This window comes from Haliotis rubra, unplaced genomic scaffold, assembly GCF_003918875.1.
Source record: "Haliotis rubra isolate DU_JTF1 unplaced genomic scaffold, ASM391887v1 Scf269, whole genome shotgun sequence".
NCBI classification, from domain to species: domain Eukaryota; kingdom Metazoa; phylum Mollusca; class Gastropoda; order Lepetellida; family Haliotidae; genus Haliotis; species Haliotis rubra.
Window position 1 is genome coordinate 1091787 of NW_025766769.1, and position 18143 is coordinate 1109929.

At 39.8% G+C, this 18143-nt stretch overlaps 1 protein-coding gene and 1 long non-coding RNA gene across 2 annotated transcripts; one reads left to right on the forward strand and one right to left on the reverse strand.

Moving 5' to 3' along the window:
- The first annotated feature begins 220 nt into the window (after positions 1-220).
- LOC124280489 (extensin-like) lies at positions 221-5080 on the forward strand. Its single transcript, XM_046716427.1, has 2 exons — positions 221-289; positions 4349-5080. The coding sequence occupies exons 1-2, from the start codon at positions 221-223 to the stop codon at positions 5078-5080; spliced, it is 801 nt and encodes a 266-aa protein (XP_046572383.1).
- A 5808-nt stretch (positions 5081-10888) lies between these two features.
- Positions 10889-16635, reverse strand: LOC124280484. The gene is made up of 3 exons (XR_006899689.1): positions 16573-16635; positions 16017-16211; positions 10889-11084 (listed from the first exon to the last, which is right to left on the reverse strand). It is a non-coding gene; the product is annotated as an uncharacterized LOC124280484 (long non-coding RNA).
- Positions 16636-18143: the final 1508 nt, after the last annotated feature.

An 18143-nucleotide genomic window follows, 5' to 3' on the forward strand; every position in this document is an offset into this window, starting at 1 on the left:
ATGTCGGTAGTCAAGGATACCATTGTATGGATAACAATATGCATTATATGATGAGGGAAGTTTGAAACAAATATTACATTATCAGCAAGAAAGGTGACTGATGATGCCGTAGAAACATTTACATCAGGGTTTTTTAGCCATACCATCAAAGTTGGATGATGTATTCTATTCCTAATATGACAACATTAACAGTATCTCCATCATCTTTCCAGCTGTCAGAATGACGGACAACTCCACAGTCAAGGGTGTCATCAGTGAAGTGTCCTCAAGAGCAAAGGCAACGTCACACGTACAGTTACTTACAGAGACAGACCCATAGCTATTCTGTTTGTCAGCAATATCAGAATCACAATTCTCAACTGTCCTCAAGAGCAAAAGCAACATCACACGTCACTTACGTACAGTTACTTACAGAGACAGACCCATAGCTTTTCAGTTTGTCAGCAATATCAGAATCACAATTCTCCACTGTCCTCAAGAGCAAAAAGCAACGTCACACGTCACGTCACAGGTACAGTTACTTACAGAGACAGACCCATAGCTTTTCAGTTTGTCAGCAATATCAGAATCACAATTCTCCACTGTCCTCAAGAGCAAAAGCAACGTCACACGTCACACGTACAGTTACTTACAGAGACAGACCCATAGCTTTTCAGTTTGTCAGCAATATCAGAATCACAATTCTCAACTGTCCTCAAGAGCAAAAAAACGCACACGTCCACACGCATAGCTTTTCACAGCAATATCAGTTACTTACAGAGACAGACCCATAGCTTTTCAGTTTGTCAGCAATATCAGAATCACAATTCTCAACTGTCCTCAAGAGCAAAAGCAACGTCACACGCGTACAGTTACTTACAGAGACAGACCCTGTCTCAAGACGCAAAGCAACGTGTCACGTACAGTTACTTACAGAGACAGACCCATAGCTTTTCAGTTTGTCAGCAATATCAGAATCACAATTCTCAACTGTCCTCAAGAGCAAAAGCAACGTCACACGTCACACGTACAGTTACTTACAGAGACAGACCCATAGCTTTTCAGTTTGTCAGCAATATCAGAATCACAATTCTCAACTGTCCTCAAGAGCAAAAGCAACGTCACACGTCACACGTACAGTTACTTACAGAGACAGACCCATAGCTTTTCAGTTTGTCAGCAATATCAGAATCACAATTCTCAACTGTCCTCAAGAGCAAAAGCAACGTCACACGTCACACGTACAGTTACTTACAGAGACAGACCCATAGCTTTTCAGTTTGTCAGCAATATCAGAATCACAATTCTCAACTGTCCTCAAGAGCAAAAGCAACGTCACACGTCACACTTACAGTTACTTACAGAGACAGACCCATAGCTTTTCAGTTTGTCAGCAATATCAGAATCACAATTCTCCACTGTCCTCAAGAGCAAAAGCAACATCACACGTCACACGTACAGTTACTTACAGAGACAGACCCATAGCTTTTCAGTTTGTCAGCAATATCAGAATCACAATTCTCCACTGCAGGTGATGATTCTAGAGCTGATCAGGGAACATTACATGAACAACAGATGACACTTTGTGTGGACAACCTTCCATGCATGTAGCATCATGTGTCAACGAAACATGGAAGAGCTCACTAAGATGTCTTTTGGCAAGAAGGGCGGCAATCTGGTAGAGTTTTGAAATTGTAAACTTACATCCCAACACATCAGTAAGAACACCCTTCCTGGCAATTTCACATATCACGTGTTTAACTGCAGCATGTAGTTTCTCTAGATGAGTCAATACTGACAGCCATGGTAATTCATCTGATGTCACACCCATGCAGTTGTCCAGAAACACAAGTTGTAAATATTACAGTGGTTGAAGGAAGGCTAATTTGCTGATGCCACATCTATTAATGCCCATCCAAATGTGATGTGCAGCTTTTATCAGACATGATTTGAACAGAACAGAACAGTTGCATCAGTTGTATCTCTGAGCACCTCCACGGAACATGCAACTGAGTGGCTCGAAATTCATTGAAGTGACGCTGCATCTTGGAGCAATTTTCTCAGCATCAGGATTACTGACGTTGTCCATTTAAAAGGAACAGGCTACACATATCAACTTGTGTTGATAACTGTTGTTATATTTCATATCAAATGACACAGATGAAATATTCTATTTAAAACCCAATAATATTCTTCAAACTTTTTCAGTTTGTGTCTGCAAACAGTAATCTTAAATGAAACAAGTGCAACTAACCAATATATCAAATGGAGTATTCCAAAATGAAATAATTTATTAAAAAATCTAAGTCAATTTATGAGTAAAACCAACAAATAAATGTATCCAGGCTTAACTTACATTTAAGTAGAACGTTCAGGCCTGAATTACAGGTTCAACATTGAAGTGACTATAGAAGCATAAAATTGGTCTTGCAAAAACTGTTTCAGACACTACAAAACTTTTTGCTCGTACAAATAACATTGACATTCCATGAGCATATAAAATATTACCTTCTGACTAAAGAGAAAAAAACAACAACTTTCATTCTGAAGAGAATCCTGTTTCCATAAAATACCATTAAGATTTTGTCTTCCATCTATTTGTTAGCCTGATAAAAAAAATAAATGCCTTGTGCAAGTGAGGTGGTTGATATATTCATTGAGTTGATACTGAAATCTCATAGCATGCATGTTGTATATGACCATTACACCATAAGACATTGGCGCTGGTAACTGCCATGGAGGATGAAACTTTCTGCACAGCCGGTGATTTCCTCACATGAAGATTGATGGGACCATTAGTATGGTTTGCTGAAACACTGACTTAGAAGTTTTTGATAATGTAAAGAACCTCAGACAAGCAAATGTACCAACAAAGTAGATAACTCAAGAAGCTTCCAATGACTTCAGACTTGCTACAGCTATATGGGCTAGCTACTCAGTCTCCATGTTGTCTGGTTGATGTGGTTGTTTCAACAGTAACATTATTGATGATGCTTGTGACACATATTGGTTCAGTTTATCAATCGAGAAGAAACAACTACTAACTGTAACCCCATTCATCACAGGACACCTGACTGACAGAGTGCAACACATCACAGGACACCTGACTAACACAGCATGACACATTCATCACAGGACACCTGACTAACAGAATACAACATATCACAGGACACCTGACTGACAGAGTACAACACATCACAGGACACCTGACTGACATGGTATGACACATTCATCACAGGACACCTGACTAACTAAATGGGTTGGTTGTTGAGAAAGAAAATCTCAACCATATGACATTCCTACAACTTAAAAGGAAGCAATTCATGAAGAAATAGTCAAAATCAATTTGAAGCAGGTGAGGCTTGCACTTTTTAGGACTCCAGTGTTTCTGAGCATTGAAGAAACTTACAAATTCTTAACCAGGATCAATCCAGAAATTAATTACCCTGACAACAAATCAATAGGTGCATTTCTGTAAGAGTAGGCATATAGTGGCTACTTCCCCACCCTCAGTATGGCTTGACTCCATCCCATCAGGCCTCCTCTCAGCTCTAGATGTCATCCCAGATAAACCAGTCACAGATAAACTCCATCTTCAAACACCCCAGCACTCAGTTCCACAGATTTTTTATCTTTCAGGAAACTGGTCTTTTTCTCCAAACTCTTTGAATCTGACTTCTTAACAGCTAGTTGAATTTCCTTTATAGTAATCAGTTCAAATTCAAAATCCCTATTCTAAATCTTCATCCAAAAGTCTCTAATTAAGTAAACTTACTCAAGTTATCAAACTTACACCAGACAGTCAAGAGATGCATAAGTAAAAGAAGTAGAATAGTATCGAAAATCACTAGAAATGAATACTCATGAAGTCTAAAGTGCTGAAGCTTTGTATACATCTTCAGGAGACAGCATCTCTCAATAATTGACATTATCATAAGCAAACTGAGATTATACTTCAGTACGCCAAGTATTCCACTCAGCAACAGGTACTGCCAGTGTTAACTGTAATTGTAGCATCCTGTAACAAGCCAGGATGCAGGAGGCAGAAACAGTGAGTGAGTGAGTTTAGTTTTATGCCACTTTTAGCAATATTCCAGCAATATCACGTCGAGACCCACCAGAAATGGCAGAAAGAAAGACAAACAGCAAATGGATCCAATGTCAAACAAGCCACTTCACCTCTCCTCACCTCACTGCACCTCACCTCGACTTAATGAAACAGACTAATCTTGATTGCCCGTAGTTAAATACAAAACAGCCGAGAAAATTCTATCTTTGAAAATCAGTGTTGACACCTGATATTTATGAAAATAAAAACTTCGGGGGATGTCCACTTACATGTCCATCTATCTACAAGTCCACCCACCAGCAAGTCCACCCACCTACAAGTCCACCCACTAGACGTCCACCCACCAGCAAGTCCATTCACTTACACGTCCACCCACCTACAAATCCACCCACCAGCAAGTCCATCCACCTACAAGTCCACCCACCAGCAAGTCCACCCACCTACAAGGCCACCCACCTACAAGTCCACCCACCTACACGTCCACCCATCTACGAGTCCACCCACCTACGAGTCCACCCACCAGCAAGCCCATCCACCTACAAGTCCACCCACCAGCAAGTCCATCCACCTACAAGGCCACCCACCAGCAAGTCCATCCCACCTACAAGTGCATCAACCTACAAGTCCATCCACCAGCAAGTCCACCCACCTACAAGTCCACCGACCTACAAGTCCATCCACCTACAAGTCCACCCACCTCCGAGTCCACCCACCAGCAAGTCCACCTACCAGCAAGTCCATCCACCTACACGTCCACCCACCTACAAGTCCACCCACCTACATGTCCATCCAACTACAAGTCCACCCACCTACAAGTCCATCCACCTACACGTCCACCCACCTACAAGTCCATTCACCTACAAGTCCAACCACCAGCAAGTCCACCCACCAGCAAGCCCATCCACCTACACGTCCACCCACCTACAAGTTCACCCACCAGCAAGTCCACCCACCAGCAAGTCCTACACGTCCACCCTCCTACGAGCCCTCCCACCTACATGTCTGAGATGTTTGACAAGCACCTGCAGCTAAGGGGTTGTTCCACAGTCTCTCTTCAAAGCCCTGGAGCACATTGTCCTATAAAAAATACTGCCCCAGTCTTTACTCAAACCCTCAACAGAAACAATGGTTCCTTTATAGTCAAGGGTACGTTCATAGAATTATTCTTATTACACTTATATATAATCATATTTTGGTCACAAAACTTTAATCCACACAACAATCCTAGTTTTGCAACCATGTCTCATATCACAGTTGAAGGTCTGCACTACCATATACCCACAGGACAACAGCATGGAAGGTGGTTGGAGCCAACCAGTTTTCAAGAATATATTTCCATCATAACCATGTCAGCTTTGTCCGCTGAGATCAGTTGAACAAATGCAACAGGTTTTGCATATCCCACATGCATGGAAGTCAGCAGAACTTGTAGACCAGTAGAAGTTATTCATCCGTCTGCAAATTCACACAAAGCAATCATGATTCAAAACTTCTTTCACAAAACTTAAAAACTCACATTTTCAGATAAACACGCTCTTTCAATGCAAGGAAAATATTTAGCAGTGATGGATTCAGCAAACCTCTCTTGTGAAAGAACTCCAGGTTTGGAACACAGATAGCCATTCTCATTATTCTCCAAGCATACATTGATTTCTGTATTTAAAATATACATCCCAAGAGCATCCCAGCAACCTGAGCTTAAATACCAATGATATTCTGAAAGTTGATCCATGTTGCAAGTGATGAATATTCAGCCTGGTGCCGTAGTCCCACCAGAATCAATACATGGGAGAAAGGTCTGACAGTAAACCAATGCTTCTCATTTAGACTTCTATTTATTTAAGTTCTAAGTTCAGTTTATCTCTCTTACCTATGATCCTTCAGAAACAACTGAATGAGTTATAACTTCAATCAAATTAACTGTCCAGTCTAAATTCTCCCTCAAACACAAAACAACCCATGAGACATAAAACAATAACATAATGTAACAGGAACTTTGTTTCTGTGCTGGAATGTGCTGGGCTGGAGATGGACACCGTGCTGGGGACCAAAACCTTTATTTATAGACATGTTCGTTGTTGTTGTTGTGTTATATGTTGTTATCACAGCTAACTTCCTGTACATGATCTGAGCAGACCAGTGACAACGCACCATCAAGCCACTCACTCACTCACACACCTGTTCTACCCCACTAAGTCAACTGCACACTACGGATATTTTTCAGGCTGATTTACAACTAAAAGTTGTGTAAACACAAAACTTTCCGTCCATGTCAGTATCTGTTTCGCATCAGGTAGGGAATACACCATGGGCTTATCTCAGCTATAAAATACTGAAACATGGGTAATATCTCAAGCAAGTCATAGCAATACAATAAACACTGTCTGTTTTATTACAGAACATATATGCACATACAATGTTTTTCTCCTCAATGGACCCAACTGTACTGCTGCTTTCTATATTTAGCCAACAAACACATTGGTAGCACCGGTTCCATGTAAGCAGCAGAGATGCTGACAGTCCAGGTAATCCCATGTTTCGTATACCCCAAGGAGGTGTGGGATACGTGTGGAACTACATCATGTGTTACGGTTGTAGATAACCCTATCTGGACGACTTGACCAGGTAAGTCCTGAAGTTACATCCACAGAGGGATAGTTCCAGCTGTCTTGGCTGATGGGTTGTCCAAACCAGTTAACCATGACACATAGTTTAACCAGAATATCACCCCATGCTTAGATTTTCTCACTTCAGATACAGGACATTATCTAACATTTGTCACAAAGTGAATAATGACAATTTGATATTATTTGTTCCAGTTTTTATAAACTCACCAATTGGAGATTTCATAGCAAAACATGTTTCCTGATGTGCTTCAAGGTGCAAGATCAGATTTCATCTCTTTCTGCTGCCTGTTTTGTTATATTCAAAGGAGACATTTATCTTCATTCATAAGGCCAGACCAATTTTATTTCTTGTTTACGGATCCGCCTGTCGTATATTTTCAAGAATAAGAAAAAAAAAAGAAGTTAATTTTCCCTGCTCTAAAAGTAAAATCCTAATGTTTGGGGGTATTTATTGGTCAAAATGTAAATTGACAAGAAAAGTTTTTGTTTAGATTGTGATTGCCCCATATACACTTTATAAATTGCCAAAAAGTAAATACTTTTAGCATTTTTAAAATATTTTTTTTTATAGTTTTTTCCCTCTTGCCTTTAGTTATTTTGAGTACAAAAAACTGTAAAACCAGAAATAAAATTGGTCTGGCCTAATGATTGTAACTATTGTTTCACACTCTGTAGTATGTTTTATCAAGCTACACTACTACCCCTGCCTCACTCACTGACGCCCTGCCTGCCACATGTTTGGGATTACGCTTTCTCAGTAAAGTCCCAACTGGCATTCAAACTCTCAGATAAGTGAGCAATCTAACCCTTCCAGCAATAAAAAAACAGGTCACAAGTTATTGTATCTTCATGATCTTGTACACTGATTAAATATAACCCTTGATGTCATATCAGTCCAAGTGCAACGCTTGATGTTTATAACCATTGCTTTTGACTTGAGAAAGACATTCAGCAGAATATCTGTTTTAAAATATTTCGCATTTTGCAAGTTCTCTGACGTCGCTTTGTCACTAGAACTCAACTTGGCGTTGTGGAGAGCCCCAGTCCATTGGTAGATGATTATCCAGCACAATAGTGTAGGGGGAACTCCCTGTGACCATAAACACCTTCTGACATGTTTTAGCACACTGTTGGAATTATAAACACACACAAAACCTCTCAAGGATGACAGAAAAGGGAATGAGCATTGTTGCAGACACAAAAGTTTCTCGCTATTCATGTTGAAAGGTATTTATTGATTATCCCAACCACAATACACAAAACTTATCCCTCCTAACCCTCATGTTTTCCTTTCAACATGCTCACAATCATCAAGGCCTTGTATCCTGCAGTCAGATATTGTCTGACCAACAAGCACAAGGTCTCGTGTTCCTGAAGACAGTGAAATATTGGCTGGGGAACGAGCACAAGGTCTCGTATCCTGAAGACAGTCAGATCTTGATCCTGAAGACAGTCAGATTTTGGCTGGGGAACGAGCGCAAGGTCTCGTATTCCTGAAGACAACAAATATTGCCTGACCAACAAGCACATAGTCTCATATTCCTGAAGACAGTCAAATATTAGCTGACCAACAAGCACAAGGTCTTGTATCCTGAAGATAGTCAGATTTAGCCTTACAAATGACCACAAAGCTTTGTGCCCACAGTGATCTTCAAGGTGTGTTCTGGACATCCCCGTCAAAGACCAGCTTCCATGTAGCACCACTGACCCCAGCACTGTTCCACCCTCCAGATTGCTGTATCTGTCTGACAATAGACATGTCCGCCACTGCAGCAAGTGCATCTGTCCAGGCACAGATGGTGATTGGTAATGGTCCAGTCCTGTCTCCCAACATTATCTATATTTACCATACAATCAGATTTAGATAATCCAACAGGTGACTGCCATGGCTGTCCAGCTGTCTGTCCTGGTTATTCTGACCCCTGCAGCTGCTTCACAGTTCTGAAAGGTTCATGGAGAGTTAACACTAGACAAATACTTATATATATAATGTTGACAGAAACAAATATTTCCTTTTAAATGGAAAAGGAGCCCAGTGAGAAGGGAAGTTCAGAACCTGAGGAGATCAAGACTTGATATATTTATGGATTTAGCCTTGCAGAATGGACTAGGCAGAAGGGGAAATAATGCGGTTCTGTTGGAGAGACTATGTTAACACCATGGCCCTCCTCTATACTGCAGTGCACTTCATCAGTTGTGGCTGGAGAGTTCCAGGATGTTGTGCACTGGCGGGTTCCAGCCTGTCATCTACAAAGTCACACTTTATATGTTGAGTGTATGAAATGAAAATTTTCTATATTGAACAAATATAAAAAATGCATGGAAACTACACAAACACTAACTAGTGGAGGTTGACAGTGTTGAGACTTTACAAACCAAAGATAACACAGATCTGTGACTTTAGCTTTGGATACTTGTAGGGCTACGCAATAATAACCGGTTTACGGTATTTACCCGGTTTTAACATGAAGTCGATACGTATTGCGATACGCTGATCGAAAACCGGTATTTAGACATGCATTCGGAAACTTCGTAACACTTTCGGAAGTCTTGGATATTTCCGTTTTTCACACGGAAGCCAAGTTACAGTTCGGTTTGAAGTTGTGTTCTTAAGTTTTGTTCCCAATGTTCTGGATCTGAATGTTTTAAATATTTACTCATTAATGACCTGTGATCTCTGATATGTCCTGACCAGGTCATGTTGCTGTCTAAAATCTCAGGGCTTTTTTGGAGAGTGGAAAAACTAGTTCAAACTAGTAACCACTGTGTTGATTGTTCTTTTCCTTGTTTCATTTTTTGCCAAATATTATTTATTTTGTCATGATTAAAAGTTTTTATTCAAGCTTAATCAAGCATAGTGATTTGTTGTGTTTTTGCTATATAAATCAAGCATTAACTCGATTATAAGTAGTTTTTTTGTCAAAAATAATACATATCGCAATATATGCTTTCGCATCGCAATATATCGCAATATGAAAATTCTCTGCAATACCCACCCCTAGATACTTGAGCATAAACACCCACCAGGGTCATAAAGGAAAGTCATCAACTTAAACATACACAGCATTACAGAAATACAATGTATCATCCCAAACTGTGTTCCACAGGAGATACTGCTTGTGTGAGATCAACCAATATCTACTGGGAGATATCGTTTTGACAGTAGATTTTGTACAATGCCCTGACAATGCCATGATGTCATGAACTTTATGACGTCACACTGCTATGACATCGCTGCACTGTAAGTCTAATGGCAGTACTATGTTCAGAGATGTTTTTCATTAAAAACTAATGAAGAGTGTTTTTTGGATGATAAATAGAATCTCACCCGAGTGTCTTCAGATATCAAATATATCAACACTCGTTAATAAAAGTAAAAAGTTGTAACTTTATCAACTCGTGTTGATATAATTGATATCAGAAGACACTCGGGTGAGATTCTCTATGTATTGCTATTTTGAGTTCTAGAGAGATGTACATTTCCTTTGCATGAACAGTTTGTAAATGATGTCTGTACTTAGCAATCAACTTTGACAAGTTGCTGCAATGACCTTGAAGAGAATTTCACCTTGATCACAATTACAAATACCACAAGCAGATTCATGTTAACTCAATACCATATTTGTTAGAAAAGATTTCAAAATTACTAAGCACACAGCACAATTTCCAATTTAGCAGTCTGCAACTTAGCAACATTGTATAGATTCCCACTGATTCTCAAACTTCTCAAGCATGCAACACAAGTTATAATGTAAATTTAACGGACACGGTTACAATAAAATGTCAAATAAATAACTGAAATAACATACATGATTTGTTAATTGTTATTAAATTTCCAGATGAAAGCTAATGTCAGGGAACACAAAGTGCTATGATTTTGACAGTGTTCAGAAGATCAGTGTGCAGTATCAATGTTGGATAATATTTGTTATGACACACTGAGTCTGAATATTTCTCATCTGAGGAAGTATACTGACACATTACATTCCTTGAGTTACTGATGGCGAGACTGTGTCACAGCATTGTAGTTCACCCATAGTCACAAGTGTAATATGTCGACAGTACCCTGCAGCTCACCTGACCAGGACCCCAATACATTGGTCTTTCTTAAAATACCTATTTTACTAGTAATGTATACTTAATGCCATTTAGAAAGTGGTCAAATGTTACCCATTTAACAAATGTAACATATGCTACATTTGGAATTGCATTTTCTTAGTAAAGTACAGATTCTAGTACACTGTACTTTTGTTGGGTTGAGTCCCATCCAAGACTGTAATCCACCCTCGAAGAGTCAGTCACCCAAGCACCAGCACACAAAGTCAGCAATCCAACCCACTCAGCCACCACAAAAATGGAACATGTCCCCTCTGACAAGTATAAACTGTCACGGCTCCCACGCCTGAAAACTATGAATAAACAAGGACATTTAGAAAGTGGTCAAATGTAACATATAATGGTATTTGGGATTACACTTGGGTTGAGTCACAGCTTGTGCGGGTTTGAATCCAAGATGGGCTCCACCCTCAAAAAGGTTCTAGAATCTGTACTTAACTGAAAAGTGTAACCCCAAATATAACATACATTAACTAGCAATGTTGTTATCAAATACTGTTCTATAACCGACCTAAGCATGCTACCCAGTGAAGCAGGAAATGGTTGTTCCTTACAGAAATGAATCCCATTCAACATGTTCCACCAGCTCTGTGGAAGATCAACGAGACGGAACATCATGACTGCCAATTTATCCCAGATTAACCAACCAAAACACTTAATGCCAAGTACTCAAGGAGAGTATACTATTTATCATGCTCCCTGACACCTCCGACACCCTGAACCATGTACAGCGTCCATACATCACCTCATCACATCAATGGCCATCGGAGGATGAGCAACAGAAAGTGACAGAGGCATAATGACAAGTAGGTGTGTGAGAAATACGCCAACAAACAGCCCTGCCACTTGATCTGATAGGGCAGGATGAACAACGAGAAGTTAACCGACTTAATCTATTACACTGGATGTCTACAAACGGCAATATTGTGACAAATGTTAGCAAGATGTCTTGTCATTCACAAGTGGCATGTTATGTGAGGAGAGGGAGGGGGAATGTTATCAGGGATGCCTGCCATAGGTCAGGTGTTTTTATTGGATAACATATGGTTATGAGCCTCAGTGTCATGGCGTAGTACCACGGCTATATCCTGCACAATCCTGCCAGACGTAGTGAAGGGCAAGTCAGGTACTTCCCTATGGTGAAACAGTGTTACTGATGCATCTTTCTTGGTGTGGAACCGAGACTCTCAGACACACAGGAACTCCAGATGAGGACTGAAACTCCTGGCTGTTAGACATGACCAGAGACCATATACCGATATATGGTCTGCGACACGACTAACTGCACTCGGTGGTCAGTCTCGCTGTCCTGGTTGACTGTATGTCATCCTACTTCACCGGTTGGGACTGCTGCTCATGATGTCAGTCACTTGATTATCTGGTCCAGATCTGACTGTCTATACCGACTGCCATCAGACAGCTTTAATATTGGTGACTTGGTGTAAACAAACAAACAAGTTAAATACTCGGCATCTAAACCTAATTATTTTTTAACAAGGGGTCCTCAACTGGCTGACATATTGTCACAATTTGAGAAATCGGTACAAACCCCTGCCTGTACTAGTTAGAGAAACCAGTACTAACCCCTGCCTGTACTAGTTAGAGAAATCAGTACTAACTCCTGCCTGTACTAGTTAGAGAAATCAGTACAAACCCCTGCCTGTACTAGTTAGAGAAATTGGTACAAGCCCCTGCCTGTACTAGTTAGAGAAATCGGTACAAACCCCTGCCTGTGCTAGTTAGAGAAATCGGTACAAACCCCTGCCTGTGCTAGTTAGAGAAACACTGTACAGAAAGAATCTACTTTGGATGAAAATGGATAAAAAAATACCACAAGTCAAAAGGTGTCACATCAAATAAAGCTCACAGACTTCTTCGAGTTTAAAGCAGCACCCAACTATATGACAACAGTTTCTTGCCACCAATATATTTCAAGTGCAGAGAACTGGTTTTCAACTTAACAAACCAGATTACTGGGGAAGAAATCCCAAACAGTCCTGGTCAAAGATGCTTCCAGCTGTCAGGGCATTTCAGTAAAGTGACCTTGACCTGGCAGGTAAAAAAATCCCATTCAATTTTCCAAGATTTCTCTGGACTGAGTGTCAGGTTATCGTAGAATTATCGGCTCACCATGAACGTGACATGCAGCACGCTGATGGCTGTTGCCATCTCACAAACCTCCATTAAATCTCATACCCAGCCACAGACAAACAATGTGCCCCCTGTCCCACCACAGGAGCTGATCATCTCAGCACCGAACCTTTCAATCTGTGTGTAATATTTAACGTTATGTTTTTCACCAATTTATATTTACGTGTTGAGGGAGTTGGTTTTCTTCTTCCTTATCACTCATGAATTTAATGTTGGCCAATGTTAATATTCTGGATTAAAGTTTATACCATTTAGAGAGTTTGCTACAATAAATCATGATAAGATGTAAAGTGTATTCTATGCAAAGTCTATTCCCTTGTTTACGGAAAGAAAGATATCTCCTAGTATCCTGGAACACTTGAAACACGTAACATGTATAATTACCCAGGAACAGACTTGATGCAACTTCCTGATTGGAAGATAATAATGTCAGCTTCAGAATGGCGCCACTCTAATGATGGCCATAATCTTTCACCGTCCTAAAAACATAAGAAAATATTTATGATCAGTTTTGTTACAAACCACCCACCTGATGATTACAGTTGTAAAATATTGATTACCTTGGTTTCCTCTCCTGCCAACCAGTTGTCTGGGTTAGGAAGAGTGTACTTAGGCAAGATATATAAAAATGAGGTAATAACTTCCTCTTCCTTCCCAAAATCAACCAAATCCCCCCAAATTGACACATATCATGCATTCATATAATCCTTCATCACCTCATAAGTCCCATAACACTTGATATTCCACACGCACTCTATCTGATGGGGTTGCCTGCGTGAATACCAAGATAACCAGCTTTGAATTCAACTTTGGCCAGGAGGTCCTTTCCATTCAGGATCCAGTGTGTGTAAACAAACATAGAACTCGTTCATATGTTAAACATATCGACTGATTACAGTATAACAGAAACATGCAAACTGTTTATTGAACAATGTTGCCATTTGGTTTCATTCTCACCCTACACCCTTTTCTGCCTGAATCCCAACTCCATGTTTCACTTCCTCCCAAGAAGTTGCACCCACCCCTTTCTGTCTGAATCCCAACTCCATGCTTCACTTCCTCCCAAGAAGTTGCACACACCCCTTTCTGTCTGAATCCCAACTCCATGCTTCACTTCTTCCCAAGAAGTTGCACCCACCCCTACACCCCTTTCTGCCTGAATCCCAACTCCATGCTTCACTTCTTCCCAAGAAGTTGCACCCACCCCTACACCCCTTTCTGCCTGAATCCCAACTCCATGCTTCACTTCCTCCCAAGAAGTTGCACCAACCCCTACACCCCTTCCTGCCTGAATCCCAACTCCATGCTTCACTTCTTCCCAAGAAGTTGCACCCACCCCTACACCCCTTTCTGCCTGAATCCCAACTCCATGCTTCACTTCTTCCCAAGAAGTTGCACCCACCCGTACACCTCTTCCTGCCTGAATCCTGACTCCATGTTTCACGAGAGTGGCAAGACAAACGTCAAGGGGGACTTGTCTAAGTGCATCACTAAACCTGTACAAGACACCTTACCAGACTGTCTCCAATACTGCAGTACACAGTCAGACCCTTCATCAGCTGGTGAAAGGTTAGACATCGATTATCTACAACTTGATATCTCTGTCCCTGCTAGAGATAGTCAACTGTCAACATATTCACATTCACCGTATCTGTGGAGCATCTTTTCCCATCATCATGTTTCAACATAAGTCCACTTCTACATCCATGCTGCTCTGCAGTTCAAATCGTTTCAGAACATCAACACTAAATATCTCTCATGGTTGTTTGAATAAATAAACATGAAAATTATCTTTTGACTTCCCTTCTCAAATGACTTCCAAGAATAGTTCTTGTTCAAGCTTTAACAGTGAACGTGTGAGTTGGGTTCTTACACTTCTGTTAGCAATATTCCAGCAATACCATAAAGGAGGACACATTGTACCCATGTGGGGAATCAAACCCAAGGCTGAGACATGACAAGCAAATGCTTGAACCACTAGGCTACTCCACTGCCCGTAGCACCTGAGACATGACAAGCAAATGCTTGAACCACTAGGCTACTCCACTGCCCGTAGCACCTGAGACATGACAAGCAAATGCTTGAACCACAGGCTACTCCACTGCCCGTAGCACCTGAGAAGCCTCCAATCCTAGATGACAGCCCTTCCAATCATTATTGCATGGCTGCGGACCGTGTTCATTTGTGGATTGTGACTTATGCTATAATGTAAATTAACACCAATACCCAAGTGCCATCTCATCACTGTTAATCATTAAACAAATGAATTTATAAGAACTGTAAACGTGGAATCATTAAATTTGCCATGCATCACTTACAATATAAGATTTTACGGAGACTGTCAATAACAATTTCCTTGGGACATACAGTAATATTGTAAAGCTACTTGTGTTCCTGCTGTCTTCTGATTGGCTGAAAATGTTTCTCAATGTGATTTGAGTAGGAGCATGATGAATATTTTAATTATACCCTGAGTAAAACCCACAATCCTGAGTATGGTGCAAATAAACCATGGATCATGAATAAACAGTGAAACTGGGATTTGAACCCACGGTCATGGGATTCGCGTAAGCAGTGACGCAACTGCACACTTCTTAGTACCCTAGCTAACAAGGCACAAATATTTTCTTTTACAATGTCGCAGTGTAAGATGCTACGCATGAAACCAGAGACCATATAATCTATTATATGGTCTCTGATGAAACATATACAACATATGATATTGAGATTCCTAGTAACCAAATGGGGCATAACTCTGACTAGATGTGTGCAGATGTTAGCCAGGTCAATCCAAATCAGATCCTAATGGTTCGCCATCATCTCCAAACACATGTCAGATATATACCTCATCTGGACACTCGGAAATATACCTATCAAATGATGAGTGGTACATCTGTTTGAAGTTAGCAGTCAGCGGGGGACACCATACATGATGTATGTCTGTTTTAAATGAGTGCGCAGCATGGCTACCTTCAACATAAACCCCCCAACCCCCATCCTGCGTCAAAGGCTGCTGTACCTGATTCATTATTGATGACTGATGTAAAACAAGGAATTACTTCAACTTAGCTCACCCATCCAGATGATAGTATTACCAAAGTTTTCTGCTTGTTTTATTTTGGGTCTTGTTGTTGCCTCTTTGATAGTAAGGTGGTTGGCAGGGATCCCACGCAAGAGGGTGTTTACGTGTAGAGGGCGCCTCTCTATCTATTCAGGCGTTGTTGGAAATAGAAAGGTCAGCTAACGCAGATGTTGAGTCGTCTTCAGATCTGAAACAACATTGGTAAACCATGTTGTCAAGAACTAGTGTACAAACTGAAGTTCTGAAAAAAACATTTAAACTTTTCATGAAATAATTATGGATTCAAATGCACAAAATTGGACTTGATGGTAAAAAATATACTACCGTATGTCAATATGTATTAATGTTCTGTAGAACTACCACCAGTTCTGTAAAATATATAATATTATAAAATATATAATAAGGTGTATTTTGCTGAAAATATATTGGGTTATTAACCTTCTTTGAAACACAATGAATCAGAATGTCCACCCTTTGTAGTACTGCTATTCATAGAGTGAAGCCTAATACTTCATTGTGTGGTAGATGACTTGTAAGTATAAATATACATAACCATAATGTCCAGTCTTCTTTACCTGCAAAAACAGATCACACTGGGTGTAAAAGTCAAAATATTGTTAAAATTATATGATGAGATCATCCTGGTTGCACAGCCGGTAAAATTCATAATATGATAAAGCAACAGTCCAGCATCCTTTCCCCAAATAGTGAATGTACCCCAATGATACCTGGAAGACAGAATGTTACATAGGATACCATATATGGTGTAATAGACACACCTGGTCATCAGAATTTGACAAAGAGTTGTGCTCATTAACTCATTAAGGCCGAGAGCCGCATATATGGGGCAACTTAATCAGCTCCTCACAGCGAGAGACGTGTTTATGGGGCAGGTAATTGGCAGTTTCTCACAGCGAGAGCCACATATATTCGTTACCAGAAAGCACCTCTTTATTCAGAGAGAGACGCACATGTGTGTCATACTTTTAAAAATCGCACTGTACCTATTATTTCAACCAATTTAGTAGTACTGAGCAAATATTAGCCTTTCTTACGAGAGATGCTACCTTTAGTGTCAATCAGAAGAAGTATTTAAATTGTTTTGAAAGCAATTGCTAATCATTATCATAGGCTTATACAGTGTTTGGCAAATGAACACATGTCGGCGAGAAAGGGGATTATGATGTTTTTACAGAGGTAAATGTCTGGTACTCTTCATTGGGAATGGATACTAAAAAACTTCTTTTGCACATTGATTGAATTAGATGTAATGGTTTAGAGGTTACTGAAGATTATATTTTCTTCAACTTCCTAATAAATAGGTAACAATATCCGAAATTTCAAGGACATACAAAGAATTCAAACACAATAGAATAGTTTGAATTTACTTTTCAGGTATTATTACGTTGTCATGTTTCATATAATGAAACATAATGTATAAACACAAATAATTATACATCCAAGCTCGAATAGATTAGACATAATTTAACTTACTAATTTAAAGCTTACTGAATTGTAACTAGTTATTTTCCATAATCTAAAGTTAATAATTTAACCTAATCGAATATAAAGTGATAAGTCGCGCCTTTGTATCGAATATGTATACATGTCAGTGTTATTACAACAATGAAATCTTTTACTACGTTTGTTACAAAACACAGTAAGTTGGTAATTCAAAAGATTCTTAGACATAGCCAGATGTGAGTGAGCGAGTTATTACATGTAAACCATACAAAGGTATTTCAAACATTTATGTTCAAGCTGTTGAAAGTTTCATGTTGATTTGAATTGTCAGTTTTCTATGCAATTTACATGAGCATTGTAGTGCAGGGTCTTATGTTGCAAAAATCCTTTCCGTGGGAAGTGCATATTAATTTTTTGGAACCACTGATAATTGTAATCAGTATTGCATATGGATACAGAAAAAACATGGTTCCATTTTTTCTGATGATTATAAGTGTCATTCTGGGGTAACTGAACATCGGTACCCATAATCGAGCAGCAACACCAATGTGAGAAAAACATATTTTTATAAACCTTATTACAACATAGGCAAGTAGTATGTCAAAATGTACCTTGTGATGTGTGTTTTACAACTACCTTTTCAATTATGAATCTC

Coding starts and splice junctions, on each gene's coding strand:
- LOC124280489 (XM_046716427.1), top strand. CDS start 221: ATGACGGACAACTCCACAGTCAAGGGTGTCATCAGTGAAGTGTCCTCA. Junction 290..4,348: donor GAGCAAAGGCAACGTCACAC/GTACAGTTACTT, acceptor TCCACCCACCAG/CAAGTCCACCCACCTACAAG.